General features: G+C 40.2%; 1 protein-coding gene across 1 annotated transcript; it reads left to right on the top strand.

Annotated features, from left to right (window-relative positions):
- Positions 1-2,337: 2,337 nt before the first annotated feature.
- PRKAA1 (protein kinase AMP-activated catalytic subunit alpha 1) lies at positions 2,338-27,088 on the top strand. Its single transcript, XM_042804676.1, has 9 exons — positions 2,338-2,489; positions 9,112-9,253; positions 12,292-12,385; positions 14,081-14,225; positions 15,977-16,064; positions 16,950-17,174; positions 20,525-21,011; positions 21,410-21,536; positions 23,890-27,088. Exons 1-9 carry the CDS (start codon positions 2,360-2,362, stop codon positions 24,132-24,134), a joined length of 1,683 nt encoding a protein of 560 aa, XP_042660610.1. The 5' UTR covers positions 2,338-2,359; the 3' UTR covers positions 24,135-27,088.
- The last annotated feature ends 681 nt before the right edge of the window (positions 27,089-27,769 follow it).

Below are 27,769 nucleotides of genomic sequence, written 5' to 3'. Positions count from 1 at the left end.
AGCATAGGCAAGAAAAAGCATTTTAGATGGTATCATTCACATAGTCTGGAGAACTGGGGAAAGAATGCAAAGGGATGGGAGCTGCTTGTAACCTTCCTCTTCAGTCAATGATCTCGCCCTGAAAACATACCCATCCAGTTGTCACTCCTTCTCCAGGTTCATCTGTTTCTTTGAAGGCAGGGTTGGAAAATGATTAAAAAATAATCTTGTTATAGTTAACAATAAAAGAATACAGTCTTTGGTATGTAGAAAATACGCAGTGCATGAATGGAAGGAAGGCTACTGGCGTAAATGCAATGTGAATACATGAGTTGGCAAGACAAATTGGAGGACAGGTTACCTGGTCAAGGTATTAGGAGTTAAGCGGGTCCTACTGCTCTTCATATTGCCATATTAGGGTTTGGATTATGGACCAGGGAAGAGGAAGGAAGGCAGAGAAGAATCAACATATTTAATTTACAAGGTTGACTGGAAATACAGTCTATTTTTTGAGGGTGGCTATGTTTTCTGTCATAGGATCCAAATACTCATTTTTCAGTAGAATTGATCTTCTGGCAGCTTATGCTCCTGAATTACTGCAATTATAATCATAGAATCACAGAATGGTTTGGGTTGGAAGGGACATTAGAGACCATCTAGTTCCACCCCCCCTGCCATGGGCAGGGCCACCTTCCACCAGACAGGTCACTCAAAGCCCCGTCCAACCTGGCCTGGAACCCTTCCAGGGAGGGGGCAGCCACAGCTGCTCTGGGCACCCTGGGCCAGGGCCTCACCCCCTGCACAGGGAAGAATTTATTCCTTATCTCTAATCTAAGTCTGCCCTCATTCAGTTTAAAACTATTACCCCTCCTCCTGTCCCTGCACTCCCTGATAACAGTCCCTCCCCACCTTTCCTGTAGCCCCCTTTAAGCACTGGAAGGCCAATGTTAAGGTCTCCCCAGAGCCTTCTCTTCTCCAGGCTGAACAACCCCAACTCTCTCAGCTTGTCCTCACAGGGGAGCTCCTCCAGCCCCTGACCATCTTTGTGGCCTCCTCTGGACCCACTCGAGCAGGTCCATGTCCTTCTTGTGTTGGGGCCCCACAGCTGGACACAGCACTGCAGGGGGGTCTCACGAGAGCAGAGCAGAGGGGCAGAATCCCCTCCCTCGACCTGCTGCCCACACTGCTCTTGATGCAGCCCAGGACACGGTTGGATTTCTGGGCGACAAGCACATCTTGCTGGCTCATGGTCAGCTTTCAATCCACTACTAAGCCCAAGTCTTCTGCAGGGCTGCTCTCAATCCACTCCTTGCCCAGCCTGTGTTTGTGCTTGGGATTGCCCCGACCCATGTGCAGGACCCTGCACTTGGCCTTGTTGCACTTCATGGTGTTCACATGGGCCCCCCTCTCCGGCCTGTCCAGGTCCCTCGGGATGCCATCCCTGCCCTCCAGCGTGACACCGCACCACACAGCTCGGTGTCAGTAGCAAACTTGCTGAGGATGCGCTCAGTCCCACTGTCCAAGTTGCCAACAAAAATGTTAAAACAGTGCCAGTCCCAACACAGACCCCTGAGGAATGCCACCTGTTACTGCACTCCACTTGGACATGGATCCCTTGACAGCAACTCTGAGTGCAATCACCCGTAATGAAGGATTGGACTGGTGTTTGCTTATGTGTCAGGGAGGTGGTAACATGACTACAGTAGCCTGCTTCATCTTGGACAGTCACAGAACTTTCATCACTGCTTAGCACGGGTGGTTTGGAAACACGGTACATTCCCTGTGCAAACTGGTTTGCTGGCCGTCAGCCGCCTCAGCATCGCCGGCAGAGTACCAGCAAACAGCTGCCATCTGGAATGGGCCCGAAGGCCGTGGCGCCCCACACGCCGCGCCCCGGGCGCCCGAAGCCCTGCCCGCGGCCCGCACCCAGCTGCCGCCCCGGCCAGAGCCGCTGCGGGCTCCCCGCGGCGTAGCTTCGGCTTCCAGGTGCCGTCTCTCCGCCGCCGCCGCGGAGCCGCCGCTGCTGCCTCCTTCCCTCCCGGTCCCGGGTGAACCCTCTCTGCTCCTCGGGTGGGTGGGTGCAAAAACCGAGCTCCCACCCGGCCCGCCACTCCGCCCTGCAGCTTTCGAGGGCTGCCTCTCCCATCCCACCGCCTCGCCCCACACCCCACGGCGCAGGACCCGCACCCCACGGCGCAGGACCCGCAACCCACGGGGCGCCGCTGGGCCGACCCAGCCCTCCCCCCCAGCCGCAATGGTTTGTCCTCGGGGAGAGCGGGAAGCCGGCAACTGCGGAGCTCGCTCCGGGGTTCGGGTGCGGGCGGGCGCTGTGTGGTTGCTCCTCCCCAGCCAGCGCTCCGCCCCGGCCCGGCCGGGCATTATGCGCAGACTCGGCTCTTGGCTCAAGATGGCGGCGGCGGATAAACAGAAGCACGAGCACGGGCGGGTGAAGATCGGGCATTACATTTTGGGCGACACGCTCGGTGTCGGCACCTTCGGCAAAGTCAAGGGTGAGCGGCGCGGCTGCCTGCCTGCCCCTGCGGAGCGGCGCGGCCCGGCGGGGGGGGGGGGGCACAGCGCGCCGAGCGGGCAGCGGGGTCTTTCTTGTCCGCCGCTGTCGCCTGTGGTCACCTCATGGCGGCCGATCCGCGGGGGCTGGGCGGCCGCGCGGGTCTGGCTGGGGCGCGGGAGGTGGTGTGTGTGGGGGCGGCTGGGGGCACGGGCCGCCCCATCCCGGGCTTGGCCCCGCTCCGCCTTCCCCCCGCGGCGGGCTGAGTTTCTCCGGGAAACCCGAGCGGCTGGGCGCTGCCCGGTCGTTCCCGGCGGGCCGGGTGAGCCGCCGCGCTGCGGCGGCGCGGCCCCGACGGGGGGCGGCGGGGCTGGCCGGGGCGGCCGCCGGCGGGCGCTGCGGGGGCGGGCGGCGGGAGGTGGGAGGTGGGCCGGGTGCGGGGCGAGCGCCCCTGGCACAGCGGGGTTGTGTGCGCGGGGCGCGGGGCTCAGGTCCCGCAGCGGGAAGCAACGGCCGGGTGAGAAACGGCTTTCTCCGCCGCATCCACGGAAATAATTAGTGGGCGCTAATGGTGCTGCGTTTATTTAAAGTAGCACCGGATACGTAAGGGAGTCTTAATTATTGAGCTACCTGTGCATTGTGTTTTGCTGCCCAGGGACAAACGCTTACTGCCCTTCTAAGGACGGCAAGGTTTCTCCCTCTGCAGACAAATAAGCACAAAAAGGTGGGTTTGGTGTTACTGGATTAGCTGCAGCACAGTTGAAAAACACTGTGACAGATGCACGGTATAGAAAGACTTAGTGTTAAATGTAGTTGACTGGTGGTTATCAAAGTTTTTTTTCAGCTCGGACTTTAAGAGCTTTTTGCAGCGGGGGTGCAAATGCCGTGCTGTAAAATTGAAGCCTGGTAGAAACAAAAAAGAAATTGAACTCCTTGGTGACGTCCACCACAAGTGGAAAAATTAGATTACACTGTTCCTGCTATGTTGTTTGAGAGAATTGTCCAAAGGTTGGGGTAGGCAAATTGAAAACATGGTTCCACAAATAACTTAGGCTAGACTGAGGTTGTATTCTTCATAAGGATTTTTTAATGGTTAACATAATGGAATGCTCATCGTTATAGCCAGTAAAAAACACAGTTCATCCTGTTGTATTTTAATGTGCTAGCTGACTTTTAACATGATACCTTTTTTCAGGATAATGTCCCTATTATATGTTTTCTGCACAAGATCCTTCAACTATTGACAACTTCTGAAGAAATTACTAATGTATAGAAAGGAGGAGTATATGTGACTTAATATCTAGGAGAGCAGCGGAAAATATTTTGAGAGTAGAGCCCTTTGAGTCTCCTTTTTTTAAGGCCAGTTTATAAAGCGACACCCCCAGCTTCTTGTCAGCAGTGACCCCTAACTGGCAGCTGGAATACCTTTCCTTGGGAATTTGGCACCTCTTTAAATAGAGAGGAAATGAGATAAGGCAGAAGACAGGCATCAGGTTCTCTTTCCTCCTGGAATGACTACATGATGGAGGAGAGAAGGGGAGTCAAAGATGTGTTGTTTTTTTTTTTTTTTTCCTCTGGTTCACTGCACAAAACTAAGGTTGGCATACCGATAAATGCTCTAATATGCTTTTAAATTTCAGAGAGCACTGTTGCACTGCTGTTTCTGATCGTATCTATGTTGGCAAAAGCATGTCTGAAGTGGAAACCATGAAAGATGGTCAATTTGTAGACCTGTTATAATTTTACTATATTATTGAACATCACTGCTATTTATATTTCATGAAATACAGTTAGTTTGAAACATATAATTGAAAAAAAGAGTTGCCTGTTCTCTTATTCTATTTCCATAATACCTCTCTGTTTGCCATAGATTAATGTTAAGTGTTCTTTTAGGCTGCTTTGTAAATAGTGATTATGTGAAGAGTACACACATGCATACATGAACATATTTTTTTTTGTTAAAGATGGGGGAGAAATCACCTTGTGGTGAGATGCAGCGTCATTCTGCATCCTAAACACCTTCCTTAAGTCTCTTGATAATTTATTTCGGAACTGGAAGCAAGTATTACTGTTCATGGACTAATGCTATATTTCCATATATAAGTTTTGTGGGTTTTTTCTTGTCCCTAGATGATGTATTGTGTTAGTTTTGTCTTACTTCATCTGTACTTAATAAAGGACTTAATTTTATCTGTGATGCACTGGTTTTCCTCCTGAGTGCACATTTCCTTCACTTAATACTAGATCTGTGATTGTTGTCAATTGATGAAACCATATCAGAGTCACCAGAGAAGGAAAATTATGAGGATCACAGGAAAACAAAGTGAAGAACTGTAATAAATGTGTTCATTTAAAAAATGCAGTTAAGAGTTTTCCTTGAGCTCATATGATGTAGAGGGGTCAGAGATATGTCTTCTTGAAAGTGGATCTTTAATTTTAACAGCAGTGGCAGCCTGAAAAGATTGAACTGGAAAACCAGCAAGTACAGTTGGTAGTAATTGTTAAAGAGCTGCTGCTGTTAAGGTAGTTGTCAGATGGCTTCACCCTGCTGCTTATGCTTTTACCCTCACAGATAACTGTTACTGGTGTGATGTTTTTCCAGTTTAACTGTTCATCTGGCTGTATTAGCCCGAATTAACTACTGACCGACTACTGCTGACTGACTCAAATCACTTGGCTGCCTCAGATGGACAGTCATGCAGGAGACATCTGTTTCTAGCCAATATCTAGGCAAAGCTAAAATGCCACAGGAGTGAAAAGCTGTGGCATAGAAGAGTGCTGAATCTGTATCAATTATGTGAGACACATTCTTATTTAAACTTTACCAGGATTCAGTATAAAACACGTATCCCTATTTTTGTCAATTTTTTATGTGGTTCTTTTTTTTTTTTTTTGTTTTCTAAAACGAAACCACACTGCTGAGGTTTCTTGCCGAAACCAAATGCAGACTTTTATTTTTGGAAATAAGGTTAGCTTTCATAAAAGGAAGAATAGTCAGGCTTCCAGTGATTTCTACTGAGAAAACGAAGGATACTACTTAACGTTTGTAAATGCACAATAACCATTCCTGTCTGTAGAACTAGGTTAAAAACCCTGGTCTGTATGGACTGCAAAACTGATGTGAAGAGGTCTTCTTGGTCAAGGTAACGATAAGAGACCTGGAAATGGACAGCAAAGATTAGTTTACTGTCTCGTGTTGTGGAGCAATATGCTTCTGTACAGCATTAACTCATGGGCTTTTTTGACAGTGAAAACCTCTGTTTAGCTCGTACTTCTAAAGACTGCTTTCCTCTGAGCCTCGGGTTGGCTTTTTGGCCTGTTTCATTAACGTACATTTTATATGCCTGCTCAGCTCTTTTTTTTTTTTTCTACAAACTTCATGACTGGTACCTGTATTTCATAAGAATGTTGTGTTAACACTGGATGGCCTCATAATCAGTTTGCTTTTCCTGTTGAAGATCTGCTGAACTGAGTTTAAAGGCTGTTTCTGCTGCATTTCAACAGCTAAAAGAAGTTACGGCTCCTTTTAGACTGTTACTTTTATGGAAATCTTGGTGCTATGCATAGCCATAGTGAAGCTTGAAGGCAATTGTTATTATCAGAAAATAAAGAAATATAGGGAAATATTACGTCTGTAAAATGAACTTCTTTATCAGGTGATTCTTTTGAAGGACTGATAGCTGGTTGAAGTTCAGGGTGACTAACATTTTGATTACTTCTAATTTGTGAGCCTTCCCTTCTACAGGTAAAACTTCTGTCAAGAGGTAGTACAAAGTAGCTTTCTGAAAGATAACACTGGCTGCTTACTTTTCTACATTATGTTTTCTAAAGTCTTGCTTTTTGTTCTGCCTTTGACTATTTTTGAATTTGGTGTAGTATTTTACCAGTTAGTGTCTGCCATTTTACTGGTAACATACTTTGAACCATATCCAAGAAAAGGTACATTTCATGAGGTAAGTGGTTATTGGAAACTTGCACCTTAAAAAGCTAGATTTGTTGTAATCTTGAACTGAATTTAAAAAGCGAGGCAAAAATTACTGAAGAATACAGTGATCCTACTTGAAATGTCCTAACCAAGCGAACAGGCCTTTTAGGATCTTCTTGCACCTGCACAAAACCACAGTATGTTTTCATTACAATAATTCATTTAAAGTTGGCGAACAAAGTTGAAGAAGCAGAAAATCTTGTTTTCTCACCAGTGAATTAAATCAAGGCTTGAGGCACACAATCTTGAAGGCTGTGACAGCTAGAATTGGTTTCAGCTAACTGCAAATGTTACTGTTTAATTACTTTGAATGAAAAATGTGTTTTGAAAAACATTTCTTATGTGCCTTGCCTATTGAACATTGATTGTTGTAGCTAATAAATTACATTCTGCTGTTTTTCTGAGTTCTAATGAAATTCCAGTTTTTGTCTAAGGTAGACTGACAAATAAGAAATGAAACAAATTGGCTGATAAATGAGACTTTATAACACAGTGCATGTCAGAACTGAATATTTATACACTAAGCTGTAAAATTGCTCAAATATACATGGTCTTACTAAATTAAACACATTCGTAAATGTACTTTGTAAAGCAAAGGAAGATGCAAATTCATGTGTCTGATTTTTTGTTAGTTTCTAAGGAGAGGTTTCTTACTAACCAAAATTAATGTTAAATTTTAACTTATTAAAGTTTTTTTTTAAATACCTGTGGCTTACTTTAGTTCACATTATTGATAGGTAAAGACTTTGTAATTCAAATGAAATAGTTGCTTTTCTAATATTTTATGTTAATGATTCATTACTCCTCAGGGTTTGAACATAAGTGATATAATTCATTGGGTTCTTTTAAAACTTCAGTCACATTTGAACTGAAGAAAATGAAGAGTTTGTGATTGCTTTAATTGTAGAAGTGGTTGAAAGCAAATAATTCTTATAGGTGACATGATTTTACAGTTCTAGGCACTCACCTAATAATGCTTTGTGATCTGTGTGGAACTTGGAATGAAAGTGGGCTTTGTTGTGATTCCTCAGCAGTGCAAATGTGCTTGTGCAGTGTTTTGGTCATTGTGGCCATTTTTAGGTAAGGACTCCTGAAGGAGGGGAATGTTTTTTTCACCTTGCAGTCCTCGCCTTTCTGTATTTCAGGTACAAAAGGCATCTCACCACACCACCGCGATGTTTCAGAGTTTTGGGTAATCCACTAAGTTACTTCCCTATAGTAACTTAGACAAACTGCTTTATTTTACACAAATGACTATCTTTTTTTGTTGTAAGAATAATCACTCACATGCTTATTATTACGTCTGTCTCTCTGCAAAGAATTTCTTCTCAGTTCTATTGTCTTTTAGCTCAATAGAGGCAAAAGGCAGCAGAACAATCTATGCTGGGAATGAGATTTACAGGTTGATAAGTGTTTGCTTACTGTATCCAAATTATCTGTTGAATGCAGAAAGATTTTTGTGGATTATTGCTGTTTGCCAGACTTTCCCATAGATATGTTTAAGTAAAGCAAAAAGCCTGGGGCTTAGTTAAATTCTCAAGTAAGGAGAGACAGCCAGTTGAGTGAGTAATTTGTTCAGCACAGGTCTGTTAGCAATGTCCACTGAAGTGGACATGGATGAACCATGTAGGTGTCCCTGGAGTCTGTCTTATCTTCAAAAGGTAGGAATCGGGTATAAAGTGATATAGTTACAGCATGCAGATACCAGTGCAGATAGAGCAGCCTTCTAGTGGAAGAGTTATTTAACTTCTGTGGTTTACCTGCGATCCAGCACTGGGTTTAAGAAAAATATTCTTAGCAATGCTGTTGTGGCTACTTACAATAGCACCGGTAAAATTAAGGACTTGAAGAAGGGTAACTGTCTAGAAAGTATTCTACAGTTTTGGGTCCCTCTGAAAGAAAAATGAAATTCTCCTAGAAGTAGGAAAGATGCTGAAGAATGTATGAGGTTGTATGTTTGCACTGCTTCTCATAGTTACTGTTGGAATTTATTTTGTGTATTTCTTGTAGCTTTTGCCACTTATTTTATATAATAAAGCTTCAGTGTTTATTGCACAAAATGTGGAGCTTGTATAGAACCGGACTGCTTCAAGAACAGTTAAATAATTATTTTTCAAGTAAACTGATCAGATGCCCTTAGTGGTAATTCAGAGTAATTGCTGAAACAGGCTTCTTGAGGGAAAGATAGCAGTAATTTCTTTGGTAAGAGCTGTCCTTGCAGATAAAGTAGAAGAGCTGCAGGAAGACGTGTCTGAGTAGATTACCAGGTGAGCCAAAATCATGGAGTGACTTAGGGAGAGAAAATGGTCTGCCTAATTAGCAAGGATGGCAGTGTTTTGGATATGCTTTGTTTATTTGCGGTAGTGCAAAAATGTAGTCATGCTGCAGGACTTCTGGGTTAGGTTTCAGGTTTTTCTTACATATCCTGTTCACATTCTGATGATCAAATTCGGGGAGAAATTGGAGTAGGGCAGAAGAAACGACACGCCATCTGGTTTTCAACCTCCCCAAAGATAACAGGTATATGTGGAATGGTAAGACCTTAACTTGTATTTCTTGGCTACAGTTGAAATGGGCAAATTGATGTCTTTATGGAGCAACTGAAAATCCTGACTAAATCCTTCCCTGTTCCTTGCAGTTGGCAAACATGAGTTAACTGGACATAAAGTTGCAGTGAAGATCCTGAATCGACAGAAGATTCGCAGTCTTGATGTTGTAGGAAAAATCCGCAGAGAGATTCAGAACCTCAAACTCTTCAGGCATCCTCATATAATTAAACTGTAAGTTTTGCTTGCTGTAATCAAACATATTTAAGCAGTAATTTTTTTTTTTTTCTCTGAGACATGTTTAAAGGGCAGTACTACAAGTGGTATCTTGTCAAGAAAGTAACCAGCTTCCAAGTATGCAGCCATTTTCAGTGTCCTCTGTAATGCAGGCCAGAGATCTTCCATTAGATTTTTGCTTACAAATTCTTTGGATGGGTATATAAAAGTTAAAGGCATGATAAGTATTTCTAGTAGCATCCATCTCTGTCTTTAGCTGCTACTTCAGTTTTCTTTTTCTGGTTATGTTTTATCTTTTTTCAGCTTAGAAAATGAGTTAAGGACGAGATTGTAAAGGGCATTTCTTTAGTAGCTTTATTGTGTTTTCTTACTTGAAATATGGTTTTAGTGATATCCTGGTCAGTGATCTATGGTTTTCTGCTGTAGGTTGTCCTTTGTGAGATTTTTCGAATTCAGGATTTGCAGTTTGTTAAACATGATTTTTATTTCAGAATTCTTCAATGTAACTGCTACCACTTGTCTAAATGTGGTATTTACAGTGTGCCTGTTTACATGTGTTATTAATTAATAGTTCATCAGTGAAGTTCAGATTACAATGAAATATGTTCCAGAGTAGACCCTTCATGTCTGGTATGAGGAAACACATTATAAATGATATTATTTTTTTATTTTTAAATTTTTTTAACTTTAATTTCCTGTAAAGTTAACCTGCACTTCCAGGATGTAGGTGACTTTCACTGTCTTAGTCATGGTATTTGTGTTAGGTTTTTTTTATTGGGAGAGTCTCGTCTTAAGACCCTGCTGCCACTGACAAATGCTAGCGCTGTACACTCCCTTTAATTTGGCAACAGCTCTTACAGTGAAGCTAAATTGGATTGTGTAAGATCAACACACTAACTTCTTCAGTGTGTTAGTTTTTGGAAGACTATTGAGCTGATTTGGCTGCAAAATTGCTAGTGCTGACAGAGTTCATGAATGAGTCCAAAGGACATACCTGCAGCCAAAACAAAATAGGAAGTGTCAGTGTATTAACTGAGTGAGATATGGGGGTGGAACAGGAATGTGTACTTCTGGTGTTGCTAAACTGTTAAATCAGTTTAACAGGTTTCAGGTAACAGTTTATTTCTCAGAGAATTACGGGCAAAATTTTTTTCTCGTGCATGTGGAGAGAAGGGACAAGATGTAGGAGATAATGGAAAAATTGATAGATCCCCAGTTATTCAGTTGATCAGCCTGTATTTCTAAAGCAGAAGGATTATTAGCCTATGCATAAATAGCATTTGAGATAATTGATACTGTTATGCAGGTAGACTTGCTGGTAGCTTAGGCTCGTGATGCTTTTGCTATTAGAAACTGTATTTGGGAACTGCTAGATAGCTTAAGATACTTGGGATGAAGGTAAACAGATTTCTTCAGCTTAATATTACAAATTGGATAATAACTAATTTGGAACATTTCTGAGCTTTATAAAAAAATTCATACATGGCTTTAGCAGTATCCACAATTGCAAGACTGTTGCAATAAGATTTTATTTCTATACCATGCTTTAAATAAAAATCTGTGGAAGCATATCATATCCTTTTGTGGTTTTTGACCTCTAGCAATAGAATGCATCTTGTTTTCATACATAAAATTGCCTCTCTTTGCATTCTGATCATCTGTGCTGTGTGGTTTGATAACCTTATTTATATTATAGATATGTAACTATTCTACAACTTCATTTTCCATAACCAGCAAAATGAGCTGACTAGAGAAGCACGGCTGTAACTTCTGGATTAAAAGGATTAAAATACTGTTTCTGTAGTAGTGTCTTAGCCATGGCTTCAGAATGTTGTTGATAGATGAGGTATCAACGAAGGTATTGGAGGAAAATTGGTCAAGGTAAAGCATCTTGGATTTTAGGTTAAACTGACTTTGAAGATCTCTTGTTAGTAACTGCCTCAGAACGGCATTGAAGTTATTGTGCTGTTACACTATAATATTAAGCTCTTAAAATAGATACAAATACATATATGTGCACACACATGTTCACCTGAATATTCTGAACTCATTGCTGTTTATGTAGTTTGATAATAAATTTTTGGTTAGGTGAAGCATGTCTGTTTACCCGCTTGTCTTGGAATTGGCATTTTAAAGAATGTTGAAGTTCTATAATGTATATATGAATTCAGTTATTTATTACAATTCAGATATTTGCATGCCAAAGTGTAGTACCTCAAATGTTCATTTTCATCCAATTGCTATCTCCTGTCTTCTTAATATAATATTTGATTTTTGACTGAAGTGTTATCAGTGTTCATTTTCTTGTTTCATTAAAAATCAATCACTTCTGAATGATGTAAGGGGAAAAAATGAAAGAACTTTTAGGTAAGGATATATAGAAGAAAATCAAAATCTATTAAATGGGAAATTTGTCCATAAACTAGTTATTACAAAACTTTAAAGGTTAGGTTTTTTGGTTTTGTCTTTTTTTTTTTTTTTAACTTAATTGAAGTAGAGTGCTTAAAATAACCAGAGCGTTGATACTCTTAAATGGTAATGACAAATTTAGATCTCTTTTGTAAAAGATGATATTCATGATTACTAAGAGCAATTTTTTTCTTGTCTTGATGTACACTTTTTATGGTAAGTGAGGTTTTATGAATGTTAAGGTTGAAAAGTGTGTATTTCTGAGACATTAACAAAGTCCTTTTGAATTCCTTCTTCACTGCACCATGCTGTCTGTGAGGCAGCACTGTATATATTTTCATAGAAATCATTTGAACTAAGCTTAATCCTCTGAAAGTACAAAGACTGACACTCTGGTGGGGAATACAGACTTCCTGCTAGTCTTTGCAATGATGGCATCACATAGTGAAAGGAGAAGAAATAGCTTCTGAAAAATACTGTCATTCCAGTAGCTGTAAAGTGGCTGAAAAATATTTAAAATACTTTTAATACTTTTGTCTGACTCTTTGCACAAATTTGGATTTAACTAAATGTAACTAGTGTCTTTTACTGAGTGTGTAGACTGACAAGATACCTTCTCTTCTCAGGTACCAGGTCATCAGTACACCAACTGACATTTTCATGGTGATGGAATATGTTTCAGGAGGAGAACTGTTTGATTATATCTGTAAAAATGGAAGGGTAAGAAGTAGTCCAACTTTACAAATCGATGACTTGCGTTCTGTAATTGCTTTTGCAACATTCCCAACAGTGGGGGACATACAGGTTCTTTTTGGGGTTCCTCGGCAGAATGATATATTTCAAGCTTTATTTTCTTAACGGGATGTTATGATTAGTGTAGCACAGAATTTATGATTAGGATGACACCCGATTTCTACAAGTAGAATCAATATAGTACCATTTATAAGTAGCATAATACAGAATTTATAATAGAACTTAACCTATGATTTCTAATCACCTAGACCCTCTGCAGTGTGGTTCAAATCTTAATACATGGTTTGCTGTATTAATATAACAGTCACAGTCTAGACTCAAAAATCATATGAAGGAATACAAGTCACTCAGTCCTCAGAGGAGGCAGAGGATGGTGGAGGAGTCCCTGTTGACTGGGGGATCACAGATCTCACTGTCCAGCAGCAGCTCTGGTCCAAGTTTTCCGCTTAGGACTTATAACTGATTTTACAGACCGTGCTCTGGGTGCTGTTACACTGCCCTGTTCTGTGGCGGGATCACCACCACCAGGCTGGCTGGATGCCAGGGACCTCCAAGGCTGCTGAGGAAGGAAGGAATCAGCCTGGTGCGGAGGAATCTCGAGGCTGGCAGGGAGGGCAAGAAGAAAGATGTTTGGTTTGTCTACTTGGTTCACAAGATAATGAGGGAAAGGGCACAAATATGTGACTCGCTTGGTCACAAAATGGCTGTTTGCCTCATAAAATGGCGTTACTGATGCTAACCACATTACCAGGGGCTGAGATCAGGGGCTACCAGTCACACCGTGTTAAATGAAGGCTTGTTTTTATGTCTTTTAAATTGCTGTTAGCAACTAAAATATACTTTATGGCTACACCTTGTTCTGAAAGTAAAAATGGTTATATGTTAACGTGTTTCAGATGTTTATGCATGACTTTGTCATAGCATTTTTCTTCTCTACTGATAAGTTAATTTACAGTCACTGGGTACAAACTAGATGGGTACGTATCCTACTGGAGTAGCTGAAAAATTATTTGTTCAGTATAATCCATTATTGGAAAGCTACGATTGCACCCTTATTACCCTCTTCTAGTAGAACAGGTTCTGTGAAAGCTCTGAAGGCACTTCTGACAAACCATCTAGGTAGCCAGGATACTTTTAGTTGTTAGAACAAGCTTTGACATGGATTAGGGCATGTTCATAGGAAATGCCCAGCTCAGTCTGCTGTCTGGGGACAGCTGCTAATAGCATAAATAGCATCTAAAAATCTATCACTTCTGTGCTATGTGTCAGCAGGTTTTGCCAACTTAAATCTTACACTGTGCTTTAGTATCAAAGTTAATCGATACTCCAGTTAGACAAAGTTAATGCTTGATTGCTGATGTTTCTAGTTACTGAGAATGTATCATCTGCTCAACCAATTTCAAAAGCATGATTGAGAAATTTCAGTGACTTTCTGAGTTGGTGTGTATGTTTTGTTGTAGCCACTTTAGGCCTGTGGTACAAACAAAATTATGTAAACTATGAAGCTTTCTACTACATGTTCTGATAATCTGCTGCATAAAGTATCAAAACTGTAAATGATAACTTCAGGTTAAGGGAAAATTTCCTTTAGTTCATATAAGTGAAAAACAAATTATCTTTCACTGTCTCGTCATAATTGTTTGAAACCTTTGTCTGTCTTAGCTTGATGAAAAGGAAAGTAGACGTCTGTTCCAGCAAATCCTTTCTGGTGTGGATTACTGTCACAGGCATATGGTAGTACATAGAGATCTGAAGCCTGAAAATGTGCTGCTCGATGCACACATGAATGCTAAGATAGCTGACTTTGGTAAGCATTTCTATTTTATATCTGATCGCATTTCTGGTGTTATTTAGATCCTGTTAATTACGACAGGAAATATTTAATAAAATGTGTATACTTTAATATCCCGGTGGTGGGACATAAAACAGGAATCTGAAGAGCATGGATGTAAAGCAAAATTATGTTATTGCACATATGTAGAACTTGTTTTCCTCTCAAGTTTTCTTTTTGGATATTTTCTGTGACTGGGTAGAATTGTGAACCGATTTTTTTGGTTCTGCTTAACTATTTTCTCTGAAATGCTAAGTAAACATAGTTCCTGACCTTTCCACTCCTGTTGCCTGTTTCACCATCTGGAAGATGTAAATGCTCAGCTCTCTTGGAAGTACAGTGCAAGGGAAGTTCATGTTTAAGAACCACATTGCTGTAGTAAAAAAAAAAACATTAGTCCTCCTATTAAACTAACTGTAAAAAAAATCTGAAGATGTGATTGAAAAAATATAATTAAAGCGTAAAAGGTAAAATAAAAACAGTTAATCTTACAAACTCCTGTGCTTTTTTGCTATATACTTGCCTAACTAATCAGAAGGCCTAATTGTTTGTACTAGCTATTTGTGACACAGCTGCTGAGAAGACTAGCAGCTAGTTCTTGGAACCGTCCAAATCAGGAAACCTCCCCATATAAGCATAATAAGGTATCCATACTGCTGTATCATCATTATATATCTCTTGTAGACATAATGGATAATACCTGGCTTGTAAAGCACTTTGAGTTCTCTGATGAAAGGTGCTAAGTAATGCTGAGTGTTCTAAGTATATTTTTAAAGTACATTGTTCATGTATGTGGGCACTGGGAATCGTACTGGTTTCTTGTGTGTAGAAAATGCTTTGGATGAAATGACTTATGTGGTGAAGAAATGAAGTACAGTAATTTATAAAAATAACTTCCTGTAACTTAAATATCAGTAAAGCTGTAGCACTCAGTTAATTATGACTAGTGTATTAAACAAGAGCTTAAAAGCTTTTACGTATTAGAATATGAAAGCTAGCCAAACTGTACTCTTTAATCTTCCTTCACCCCTCAGTAAAAGGGCATCATTCCTTCTTGGAATATGAGTTTTTACAGATACTAGACTCTACTTGGAATATGAGTTTTTACGGATACTAGACTATACTGAGGGCTGGTGAATGAAGATGGCAGGCTTCTAAAGTACACTTTAATTACTAACAGAATATCTAAAAATCAAACTACTGAACTGCAGTGATTCAGGAACCAGCTATGCAATTTTAGTTTCTAAATTGTGGTGGTCATGTATACTCATCAGTTTCCTTGTTCTGTATAACCTGTTACAGAATTTTAAGCAATTCTGTGGTAACATCTTCCACTTTGGCATTCAGCAATAATGTGATTTTAAGACTTTCTTGTTAATGACCAAAATCCTACGTTGCTATTCCATCTCCCTTAGAGCAACTTTGTTCTCTATCATGCCTGTGTCATCCAAATTGGACTAGTTTTTGTTTTGGAATTAATATTCTCAAATATTTCTAGATCCTGTGCCATAATGGATTGATATTACTCAAATTTCTGGTAAATTACATGGAGGATTATGTGGCTTGCTCATATAAAATTTTCAGCACTTCCAAACAACATTACTTCTTTACTGAGATAGATTTGTTAATTTCCTAATTTTAATTACTAGTGACTTGTTCTAGGTAGTGTATGCAGTGTGAAATCATTTTGCTCTGAATTTTAAGTGTTTACTCTTATACACTTTCAGGTCTATCAAATATGATGTCAGATGGAGAATTTTTAAGAACAAGCTGTGGGTCCCCTAACTATGCTGCACCAGAAGTAATTTCAGGAAGGTAGTTTCTTTTATATTGGATACCTATGTGCTTGTACTTTAGTCATTTTGCTGCTTGATTCTAAAGGCTACAAAACTAAATTGACAAGCTTGATGCTGTGAAACAGTGAGCTGAACTCTTACTTGTCATGATAATTTTTCATCCATATTTAAGGATTCTGTGAATCAGCTTTAAATAGTTCCTGTAAGGTGGAGGTCATGGCTAATGCTCCAAATCCAGTGTGTACAGTGTGCCTGAATTGGTCTAAAAATCTCACAGCTCAGATCTTGGAAGTAGAGGCACGGATAGAATTACAGGCAAAGTCTGCTCTGAAGTTGAGTAGCAGTGAAATATCTGCTGCAGAGTAGATACTCAGTCTGAAAAGAACTTCCCCTTTTTTGTACTTGATTGTCAAATCTGTGGCTTTCAGCTACTCATCTTAATGTTGCCTCTTGCTCATTGGAGGCCAAATGTCTGTTTTATTTGGGCAGTAGCACAGAATATGTGACAAGTTCTGCTATATGGACTGGTCTTAAACTTTTCAGCCTCTCAGATTTGGGGGATGGATGACTTTGCACAGATTCTGCTAAAACAGTGATTACAATGTCTAACATGGGCTTTCTTAGTAATAGCTGCAAGTTTCTTTCAGTTTGCCATTTTAAATTGTGTTTGTGGATTATTGTTACTAGAGGAAAACTACGTACTTGTGCCTGGTTATATATTTGAAGGGGAAGGACACTGAAGTTCAAGGGAGGCATGGTATAGGACTGAAATGGCATAGTACTTGGAGATGAGTTGTGCCAAGTTCATACACGTTTAATTATTGTTATACAATGTAAGAAAGTAGAGGGAAAAAAATACTAGAATGTATTAAACACAAATGACTAATAATTAACTTTTTCCTAGATTATATGCAGGTCCAGAAGTAGACATTTGGAGCAGTGGGGTTATTCTCTACGCTTTGTTATGTGGAACACTTCCATTTGATGATGATCATGTGCCAACCCTTTTCAAGAAGATATGTGATGGTATCTTTTATACCCCTCAGTACCTGAATCCATCTGTAATTAGTCTTTTGAAGCACATGCTGCAGGTGGATCCAATGAAGAGAGCAACAATCAGAGACATTAGGTAAAAACACTAACTGATGTCTGATCACAGGATGCTGGAACAGTAATTTCAGTGCAAATATGCAGACCAAAGAAATAATTCGTACAGCTTGTCCACGTTTTATAGACTGAGATGAAAAATTTGACTTCTGGTGGCTCGGCTTTAGCTCTGATGGTTCTGATCTCTAGTGGCCAATGAAATATCTGTTGGAGGTTACAGTAAAACAAATTTTATACATTACATATAGAAATTCTGAGAAACTAGGTTTAAGACTGTTATAGTGAAGCTATTAACCTGCAGAATGGTTTGCAAAAACCACACTGTGTTGACTTCTCTGGGCAAAAAAATGTCTTTGCTGTTGAGACCTACTATTTTGTATTGTAAGTGTCTGAGAGGAAGTTATAGTTCTTTAATGTGATAACTACTACTTTTATTCATATTACTTCAACTTCTGAAAAATCATCTGTTAAGACTGAATATTCCACAAGCAAGATAGCACTTTCTAGCTTCAAAACCCTGGCATGAATTTGTGTTATGAGTGATACTTACTGCATCAAATACTGCTAAATTAAAGCTTGTAGGTACAGATAGCCATCATGGACTCCAGGTTGCAAGAGGAGATTGTGGAGATGGTGACTGCTTTGACAAGTGTGCAGTGGGCTGAATGAAAAAAAAAAAATGTTGCTGATAGATCTATGCTTCATATGGTAGTTTAGTTACCTGTTCCCTTTGTAAGAAGCTCGAAGGAGAGAGCTCTGGTATACAACCTTAGTGAACATGCTGCTGCTTCTAAGGTTAGAAGTTAAGGAAGTTGGCAGTGTTCATGTTTCAGTAGAACAAGAAAGGTGATGTGTTTATCCCTTGCTACTGTATTACAATGGGAAGTAGCACGGTGAGACTAAGCATTGTAAAACTTGAGTGGATAGGAATTTAGCTTATCTCAGTCATGTTAAATCTGCAAGAGAAGTGGTGTGAAAAAGATGTCGAAAAATGTTGGTTACAGATCATGGGTGGATTTTGAATCCTAAACAGTGCCGTCCTATTAGCCATAAGACGTCACCTCACAGTGTGTAAAGGACAAACCGAGTTTAATTGAATACCTTAATTATTCTAGGGCAGTGAGTGTGTGTGCATGCAAGGGGTGAGACCTGCAGCAATGAATAGTAACAAAATATTCCTCTAGGTTCAGTAGTCCAGCTAGCACTGTGCTTTGCAGTGGTATAGGAAAAGCCTTTTCTGCTTCCAGATTAACTGGTTGCTTCTGATTAAAGTGCACTTGACTCAGAACATTTGTGCTGATTAGAGCTTGGTCCGTTGTACTGGTTTTGACTGGGATAGACTTAAATTTATTCACAGTAGCTTATGTAGGGCTGTGTTTTGGGTTTATACTGAAAATAGTGTTGATAACACAGGGACATTTTAGTTACTGCTGAACAGTCCTTACACAGTGTCAAGGCCTTTTCTGCTCCTTACGCTGCACTGACAGTGAGAAGATTGAAGGTGCAGAAAAAGTTGGGAGGGGGACATAGTTGTGACAACTGCTCCCAACTGATCAGGGTTATTCCATACCCTATGACATTGTGCTCAGCAATAAAACAGAGACATTGATGGGGGTTGGCTGCTGCTCAGGGACTGGCTGGGCATTGGTCAGTTGAACAGTAATGCATTTGCATTATTTGTAGTTCTTGGGTTTGATTTAATTTTCCCCCCCTTTTTTTTTTTCTTTTCCTTACAATTAAAAAAAAAGATATTTTATTAAACTGTTTTTTATCTCAACCCACAAGTTTCTTTCTCACTTTTTATTCTTCTGCCCCTCATCCCACTGGTGAGGAGTGAGTGTCTGTGTGGTGCTTAGTTGCCAGCTGCGGGTAAACCAGGACATCTGTAAATCTGTATCAAGTCTTTACGCTGTAGGCTGGTGTTATAGGTAGATTAAGGCAAACAACATCCAAATATGGATTAATGAATCTTTATTAAGGTAAGAGAGCAAATGCAGCGCTGGGGTGGCCGAGAAGTCGCAGCTCCATCCAGGCTCACCAAATTGTTTAAGTTTCAAGCCCCCTTTTATCTACACAGCTGCCAGTTTCAACACCTTCGCCATGCCTCCTGGCTTCTTCTGCAATCTTACCTTCTTTCTTCTCCTCGCTCCAGCCTCCCGTCACGCTTGCGCAGTGCTCCCTGGTGGTTGTGGGCAGGGGTTCAGATGAAGGCTCATAGTCTTCACGGTGTTCGCTAGCTGACCCTTACTTCTGCGCCAACTCAGTCCTGTGGTCACATACACCTTGTCCTTCAAGTCTGGGCTAATTTGCAGCTCATCTGTCTTTATGGGTCAGTGGTTTCAGCTCCTCTCTTATCTCAAGGACAAGGGATACCAGAGATGGCCCATTCTGTTCTTTCTCATTCCATTGCAAAGGAGTTACCGCCCTTTGATATGGGCCATCTGGTGAGCATCCCAAGAAAGGGGGGGCTGTTGGGTTGGTGTTTCCTCAGATCAATTCCCCCCTTTTCCCAGTAGTAAATTCTTTTCTTAAAATTTGGATCATTGTACTAATAATAGCTTTAGCCTAACTCAATAAAAGTAGTTGTTTAATTACTTTTAGCGAAAGCAAAATTCTTCTATTATTTATCACACTGGGATACTTTGAAAATTGGTGTTGTGCTCTTTGGCTACTTAAGCAGCTTGCTCTAGGCACACAGTCTTATTTTTTCTGTATGATTGGGCAGTGTAGATACTGGGTTCCTTCTGTATCTTTCCTTTTCCTCTTATGAATACTAGCCTATGTGTACAGTAGTAAAGAGGTACAAATTGATCCTTTCGTAGCTTCCCCCAACTCTTCTAAATCTGGAAGAGACATCTGGGGGTGTTCTGAATGAAAAAATGATAGCTTGTTTAGGGTGGGGAGCGTGTGACTTCAGTGTTCAAAAATCTGTGTCTAAACATCTACCAAAAAATTATTCGTCATCAACATTTCTTAATATTGTTACATGTGTACTCAGAGAGGAACAACTCAAGGGGGTAGTATAAGGATTTCAGCTGAAAATATCTCAAAGCTAACATAGTGGCAATAAAAAATACACCATTTATATAAAAAGCTGGTTGAGTTATACAGAGGTATTTTTGGAGCTCAGGTAGTTGAAAAACTTACAGGAAAGGAGATTTTTTTTCAATCTGCAAAATGTCTAGCGAAATCTTGTGAATGCTATTGTTATCCTTTATGTACTGTTTTATTGTCTATGCTGCATAGAAGATAATTTGGACTGACAACTGATTCTTTTTGTACAGACTAAAACTACTTTTATTTTAAAAAATAATTTAATATTAAAAAGGCTTGCTTTATATACATACTCACTTTTTAAAATTTTAAATCTAGGGAACATGAATGGTTTAAGCAGGACCTTCCGAAATACTTGTTTCCTGAAGACCCATCATATAGCTCTACCATGATTGATGATGAAGCCTTAAAAGAAGTGTGTGAGAAGTTTGAATGCACTGAAGAGGAAGTGCTAAGTTGTCTATACAGCAGAAATCATCAGGACCCTTTAGCGGTTGCTTATCACCTCATTATAGATAACAGAAGAATAATGAATGAGGCCAAAGACTTCTACTTGGCTACAAGCCCACCAGATTCTTTTCTTGATGATCACCATCTGTCTCGCCCTCATCCTGAAAGAGTGCCATTCTTAGTAGCTGAAGCACCACGTCCTCGCCATACTCTTGATGAGCTGAATCCACAGAAGTCAAAACACCAAGGTGTGAGAAGAGCCAAGTGGCACTTGGGAATACGGAGTCAGAGTCGACCAAATGATATCATGGCTGAAGTATGTCGAGCAATTAAACAACTGGATTATGAATGGAAGGTAAAAGAATAAAGGATCTTTATAGCAGACAACAGTAAATTTTTGTTTGAGCTGAGTAGTTACGTAGCCTAGAAGTCCAAAACTTCGGTGCTGGAAAATAATCTCATGTGCTTGTGCTGACTGCTTGTGCTTGCTCTGCAGGAAGAGTTTCTGGGGAGGCTATTCATGCTAAAGGGAAGGTCTTGATAACATGTCTAACTTTTCTATTGGGGCTGTTAGAATGTTTCTCTGTTGGCTAAAAAAAAAAAAACCAAACCCAACAAAAAACAAACCCAAACCTACAACTCCAGCAGGTAAGTCTGAAATAACTGGATAGTACCAGTGGGTTAAAATGACAAACCAATATGCAGTGCTTTTCAAGCAGTTCTGGTAACTAACTCAAATCTCTTTTGTATTAGGTTGTAAATCCATACTATCTGCGTGTTCGAAGGAAGAATCCAGTAACGAGTGCATATTCCAAAATGAGTCTACAGTTGTATCAGGTGGACAGCAGGACGTACTTACTGGACTTTCGTAGTATTGATGGTATGTGAAGTATTACATAAGTTAATGGAGTTGTATGGGAAATAATTCTAAACTCAAACATGTCTTAATTGTTCAGATGTGAAGTAAGTGTTGCCCCTTAAGCCAATCTAGATCTGTATTAATGTTTCTTTATCCCCTACTGATCTAGTGTTCCTGTGATCAAATGGTTAGCTGCTTCATCCCTTAAATAATATCTTTTTAGCTGTAACAAATCCTGAACTGCTCTATTTTGTATCTGCACCAGCACAAATAACACTAGTGCAGAAGGGGACAGAGCTGCGAGAGGTGAGATTTCGATCAACCTAAACTGCCTTTGGAGCCTCACCACCAAATTTAAACATTAATTTAGATCTCAAGTAAGCATGTGAGTAAGATTTCCTAGTGAAGATAGAGCTTGTCATCTAGACACTTAAATTTGACTTGAATATGTACATTGCTGTACTGGATCTGTCTGAGATGGAGTTCACTTTCTTCACAGCAGCCTATATGGTGCTACATTTTGGATCTGTGACTAAACTAGTGTGGATAACACCATTATTTTCGCTGTTGCTTAGCAGTACTTGCATAGGATCTAGACTTCTTTCCTCCACTGTGTTGCTGTTGCACCCAATGAATAGGCCAGGGATGAGCAAGAATTTGGGAAGGGACACAGCCTGGAGCGCTGAGCCAGATTGACCAAAGGTCTATTCCATGCCATATAATGTTATGTGATGGGGGTTTGGGGAAGGTAGCCTTGAGACTGGGTATCAGTCTGCTTTGGAGAGGTGGTGGGTAGTTGCCTTTGCATCACTTCACACACACACGCCTTTTTCTTCCTTCTTCTTAAACTATCTTTATTTCTACATGTGAGTTTTCTCACGTTTGCCAGTCCAATTTTCTTCCCTATTGCACTGAGGTATTAGCTGCCAGGCTGAATAAACCCACCACTGCTAGTAGTAGACAAAATTTGAGATAAGAGTTGTATGCTTGAAGTAACTGAAGTCTTGAAAGCAGTTGGTCTAACCTGTAGAAAGATATATTTTATAGAGTGATAGTAACACAGCATACAAATCCTGGTTGGGTACCTTCCTGAAAATGGAGTAGCTCACAGAGACTGGCCACAATGCTTGTTCATGGGTGTAGTAGACTAAAGCAGAAATACCTACAGTCAGTGGTGTGAATGACATGCCTAGGAAAACAGGTGGCATGGAAAAAGGATTTACTAGAGTGGCTGGATTTACGGTATAGGGTGGCTAAGGCTGTGTCTCATGACAGTTTAATCTGATCTGGCTTGGCAGTGCAGTTCTTGTCTCATTCCTTCCAACAATATAGGTCCTTGCTTAGGTTCAGTGGTACTTGATACAGGGGACTAATCTCTTTCCTGTACAGACCTACTGCAGTGTAGGACAAATGACATGCCTGTTGGAGGGGAGATGACTGCTTACAACCTTGCAAGTGGGGGAGGGCAGCCTGCTGCAGTCCTGGCTTCCACTCTTGAGGAAACAGAACCCAAGGGCATGGATTTGCCACCTCTCTTCCAACAGTGAAGCTGATTGACTTTCCTTTCTCTCCACCAGTTAACTGTTCTCTGTTCCTCTTACCAAACTGTAGTTTAAAGTAGCTTTGATGTGAAAAGGCAGTCTTCCCTGTGTTCACTAATTGCTCCTGGAAGTAACTTCCTGGTGTCAGGCAAGAGTCACACTTATGTTCAGTATTTAAGGTAAGAATAGAGATACTTCAGCAGAACATTACTTCTAAGATGAAGGTGTTTCCTCCTGATATGGAAGGTAAACTTAAGCAGCTGCAGCCCAAATGTGCAACATACTAGGGGGAAAAACTTCCAAAACTGATAGATAAAGTAATGTGGATGCTAGCAATTAATGTATCAGTGATTTAAAATGAAAACACAAATAACAAGGTATAAATAACCAAATATAAAGTGAACAAAAATAGCATAAAAATAGATGCTAGCAAGAAGCATCTACAAAATGTTTGAAATATTTTTGGACTTAACCATATGATGCTATTATGATGCTATCCTGGTTTGGTTTTAAGTAACCCAGATTGAACTATTAGCTGCTGAAATTAGTTCATGAAAAATATGGCAAGTGTTGGTCTAAAGTAGGTGTAAACAGTTCTGAAACAAAGTTCAGAGTACAGGGAGAACTCTCACGAGGACACTTGCTTCTGTATTACTATATGTATAAGCGCTTATTTTGTATCAAATATATACAGTTTGTAAAAGCTGTTTACGTATTAATCAAGATTTTAAAAAACAAGATTTAGAAGTGTGAGAAGGGGAAGATATTTGCTGTTCCTGTAATTGATTTGTTACTGATACTTCATTTTCCTTCTCTTTCCCCTTGCCCTCCAGATGAGATTACTGAAGTGAAGTCTGGGACTGCAACTCCACAGAGATCAGGTTCTGTGAGCAACTATAGATCCTGTCAAAAAGATTCAGATGCTGATGTGCAAGGAAAATCGGCTGATACATCCCTTACCTCATCAGTGAGCTCTTCGCTTGACTCTTCTACAGCTGACTTAACTCCAAGACCAGGGAGTCATACAATAGAATTTTTTGAGATGTGTGCAAATCTTATTAAAATACTTGCACAGTAATTTTGAATATGGGCTTATTTCTTTCACAGCAATAAGCATGCCTAAATCATAGTCAGATGCTTCCAATTATAATCAAGTTAAATTAACTAAGGCGAGGCACTGAAAAAGCTAGCTACAGAATGCAATTTGGACAGGGATTGAAATGATTATGGGCAGTTGATGTATATTATTATGAAGCTGGAGTGAATTCTGATTGTCTGCTGTCCAGTAGTGTAACACAGGTACAGGACATAACATGCCATTGGGGCAGTGTTCAAAACATTTTACATTGAGTGCACATTAGGCTGCATATAACTCTTAAGTTAGACCTTCTTGTTTTTTTTTTTTTTTACTGATAATACATACGTCTGATGCACTATGAGTAAATGTATGCTTATTAGTTGAGTGACCCAAGTATGATTTGTTGGTCACTATCTACAGTTGTGCCTCAGTTGGTCAAAACTGTCAACATCATCGAACAGTAATGTGTTAAAACTGATGTGTTTCTTCACCCCTGTTTGACAGTAAATGATAAAGAATAGCTTAATGCGTTACGATTTCTGACTTTTAACTGATAAATTTGATTACATGCATGCAAATCCAACTAGCTGGAAATGCATGTAGGTGCTCTCTAATGCACTAAGTGTGAAATTATGTGGGCTGTGGGTAGAACAACTGAGTTCACAAAAGTGGTGAGAGACTTAATGCTGAGAAGACTTGGCACCTCATGGGCTAAACCAAAATGTTGCTCTGTCAGCAAGCTCCTGATCTGTGCATATACCTTAGTGTAGTAGCAGCACAGCAGCTAAGGAATCATTTTCCTTAGAAACATATGCATGTAGTTAAGAGTGCAGCCTAAGGGTTGTTGCATGCTATTCCAGCATCTGAAATTAAGTTTTTTTAAAATATATGTTAATACTTTGATACAACTGTTTATCACATTAACTTAGCTTATACTATATAGAATTCACTTTGCAGTTGAAACTGCCTATATAGGCCACCTTTGTAGCAAACTCCGCTTTTAAAATTAATGGTGAAATTAAATCATTCAGCTTTTCAGTTGAACATTGAAAACTGATCATGACAACTTGAGTGCTAATCAAAAAGTTTTCAACAGTAGATTGCAATTATCGATAACATAAATTCCTCTGCATTTATGTTTTTTGCAATATTTCAGGAAGAAAATTTAACCTTCTAAGTTAAAATCACTGCTAGTACTTGCACAAAAACTTTTAGTGTCTTGTAAACTGGATATAATTAGCCATAGTTCCATTTTCATCTAGAGATAATAGACACAAGCAGTAATATATACGTCATAAAATGATTATTTTTTGCATTTAAGAATTAATGTTATCTTCAAAATAAACTTCATGACCTACTCAGCTTTAAAGCTTGCTCTCCCAGGGAGAGACTGGAAATAAAGGCATTACTATGAACAGGGAAACCTGGACTCTTAAAGTGAATGGGGATTCTTGCCAGGGACTGAGATTTCATCCATGGAAAATCACTAGCTACATATACAAGAATGGTTTAATTCAGGCCAGCTGGCTTCAGTCTAGAAATGTGATGAACATGCACAGAATCTGAAGAAACATAAAGCTGCTTTAAGCCCTAGAACTGCTATAATTGCATTCTGAACTGGGCAACTGTGTGGTCTTTGTCTAGTGTGTAGGTACAAGGTATAACTTCAGTTCTTTATCCTCAAGTGTCACACAAGGTCCCTGTAATGCAAGGTTGTATTACTGTATCTCGAAACAGATTTTTCCTTAGATAAAGCTTTGGGTTTAAACTCCTGAGACTGAGATGTCAACATGAGGGACCAGCTGCAAATCCTACTTTTAAGTCCTGTTTTCAGTCTTGTAAGAATTGGTTCTGATGTACTGAATAAGTCTGTGTTAATTTTTGTTACCCTTTTATTTTGAAATTGTTAAATACTGCACTTGTACAAATATAATGGACGCACAGGTTTTGAATTCTAGTAACTCCTCATCTGGAATTGGTTTGGGATCACTCTTGCATACGTCTAACAATATTTATAAATGGTATCTGCTCCTTGTAATGGTGACCACAAATGCAAGGTGTTAAGGTGCAAATAACTCCTGATTTTTATATACCTTTTTGGCACTCTTGTGCATTAAGACAACCATGGTTTTTCCTTTGTCTTGGTAGCTGGAGGACAAAGTAAGTTTCTGGCAGAAGTGTTCTGTCTGAGTAGTTTTAAATAAAGTAAATTTTATCGGTATGAAAAATCACTTTTGATGGCCAAAAGTTTTCTGATTGAACTGAGATTTTTATAGGGGGTGGGGGAGAAAGGGGGACTGATAACCTAGTTGAACCCAGAACAGATGTCTGTTGTGTGACTTTCCTATGCTTTGTAGATCTTGCTGTTGAAACTGCTTTCTTCATGTGTTCCTGCTGATCTTGCAGACCTTTTTTGAAAATTATGCTAATATCTGCCAATAAGCTGTGAAACAAAACTTCACAAAGAAAGCTGCCAGAGTTATAAGGGTGCAGCTTATGCAAATACACAAATTGGTCAAGTATGTTACTCTGTATTCCCAAACTTACTCCTGTTGGAGTATATTGAATTATCTTGCGTTTGTGTTCTCATTTTCTCAAAAACATGGATGAACCCAGTTGTCCATGTGCGATGTAACTTGTTAGGTAATGGATAAATATTCATCTTGGTGGTGCAATATTTAAAAAAACCAAACCAAAACACCCAAATCAAACCCAACTTTCATGTTTGTCTTGATACGAGTGTTTAATACAAACTTGGAAATCAATTTTATTTTACCTGTTGATTACCATTTTAAGGTATGAAGTCCTGTTTAACAAAGATGTGCCTACTTCGATGTTAATTTCTTTTGACAAAGCTGAATGGCAAAAATGCTTGTTTGTAACTGTATACTTTTTAAACTTTCAAAACTTAAAACTTATGTAAAACGTGAAATACTAAACCATATTGTCTGAAACTGTGTGTACGCTGTCTTCTGTTCATATGTGTATTATAAATTTACAGACCAGGACTGTTATTCTAAAAGGTGGTGTGTTTTTTTTTTTTTTTTTTTTTTTTTTTTTTTAAAATTAGTGTAAGCAGCAATATGCCAGCAAGTTACTGTAGCATTCCCAGCTAGGCAAGCAGGGCACCAGCCTGGCCCCCGACTACCTGTTTTCCCCTAGATCCTGTAAAAACTCTTGCTGCAAAAAGGAATTTGAGAGGGAAGGGATGCTGAGGACTCGGTGTCAAAGCCCCCTTTTGCCCTGCCCCGTGGCGACTCGATGTACCTCCTCTCACACTCTGCCCTTTTCGTGCACCGTGGGTGAGTCTTCTGTCTTGGTATGTGCCCCTGTAACTAGGGAGCAATAGCCTGTCTTAGATTTTTTTATTCTTTTTAGGGGAAAAACAAAACAAACAAAAAAACCCTGCTTTTCTGCCACGTTCATTTTCCTGGTGGCGTTCCCCGCCGGGCGGAGCCGGGGGTGACACGACGGGGCCGTTCCTGCGCTTCCCTGTCGGTCCCTCACGGGCGCCCGGACGGCACGTTTGGGCTTGGCTGCGTCACCCGCTCAGGGCTGCTGTCGCTAAAATCCCCACAGCCGCGTATCCCCGCCCGCGGCGTGGCGGGCAGCAGGGCTTGCGGTGCCCCGGGCCG

The sequence above is a fragment of the Tyto alba genome, unplaced genomic scaffold (assembly GCF_018691265.1).
Source record: "Tyto alba isolate M040663 unplaced genomic scaffold, T.alba_DEE_v4.0 Super-Scaffold_42, whole genome shotgun sequence".
NCBI lineage: Eukaryota > Metazoa > Chordata > Aves > Strigiformes > Tytonidae > Tyto > Tyto alba.
This window is presented reverse-complemented; position numbering and strand designations above follow the sequence as displayed.

Coding starts and splice junctions, on each gene's coding strand:
- PRKAA1 (XM_042804676.1), top strand. CDS start 2,360: ATGCGCAGACTCGGCTCTTGGCTCAAGATGGCGGCGGCGGATAAACAG. Junction 9,254..12,291: donor CATCCTCATATAATTAAACT/GTAAGTTTTGCT, acceptor TTCTCTTCTCAG/GTACCAGGTCATCAGTACAC. Junction 21,012..21,409: donor AACTGGATTATGAATGGAAG/GTAAAAGAATAA, acceptor CTTTTGTATTAG/GTTGTAAATCCATACTATCT.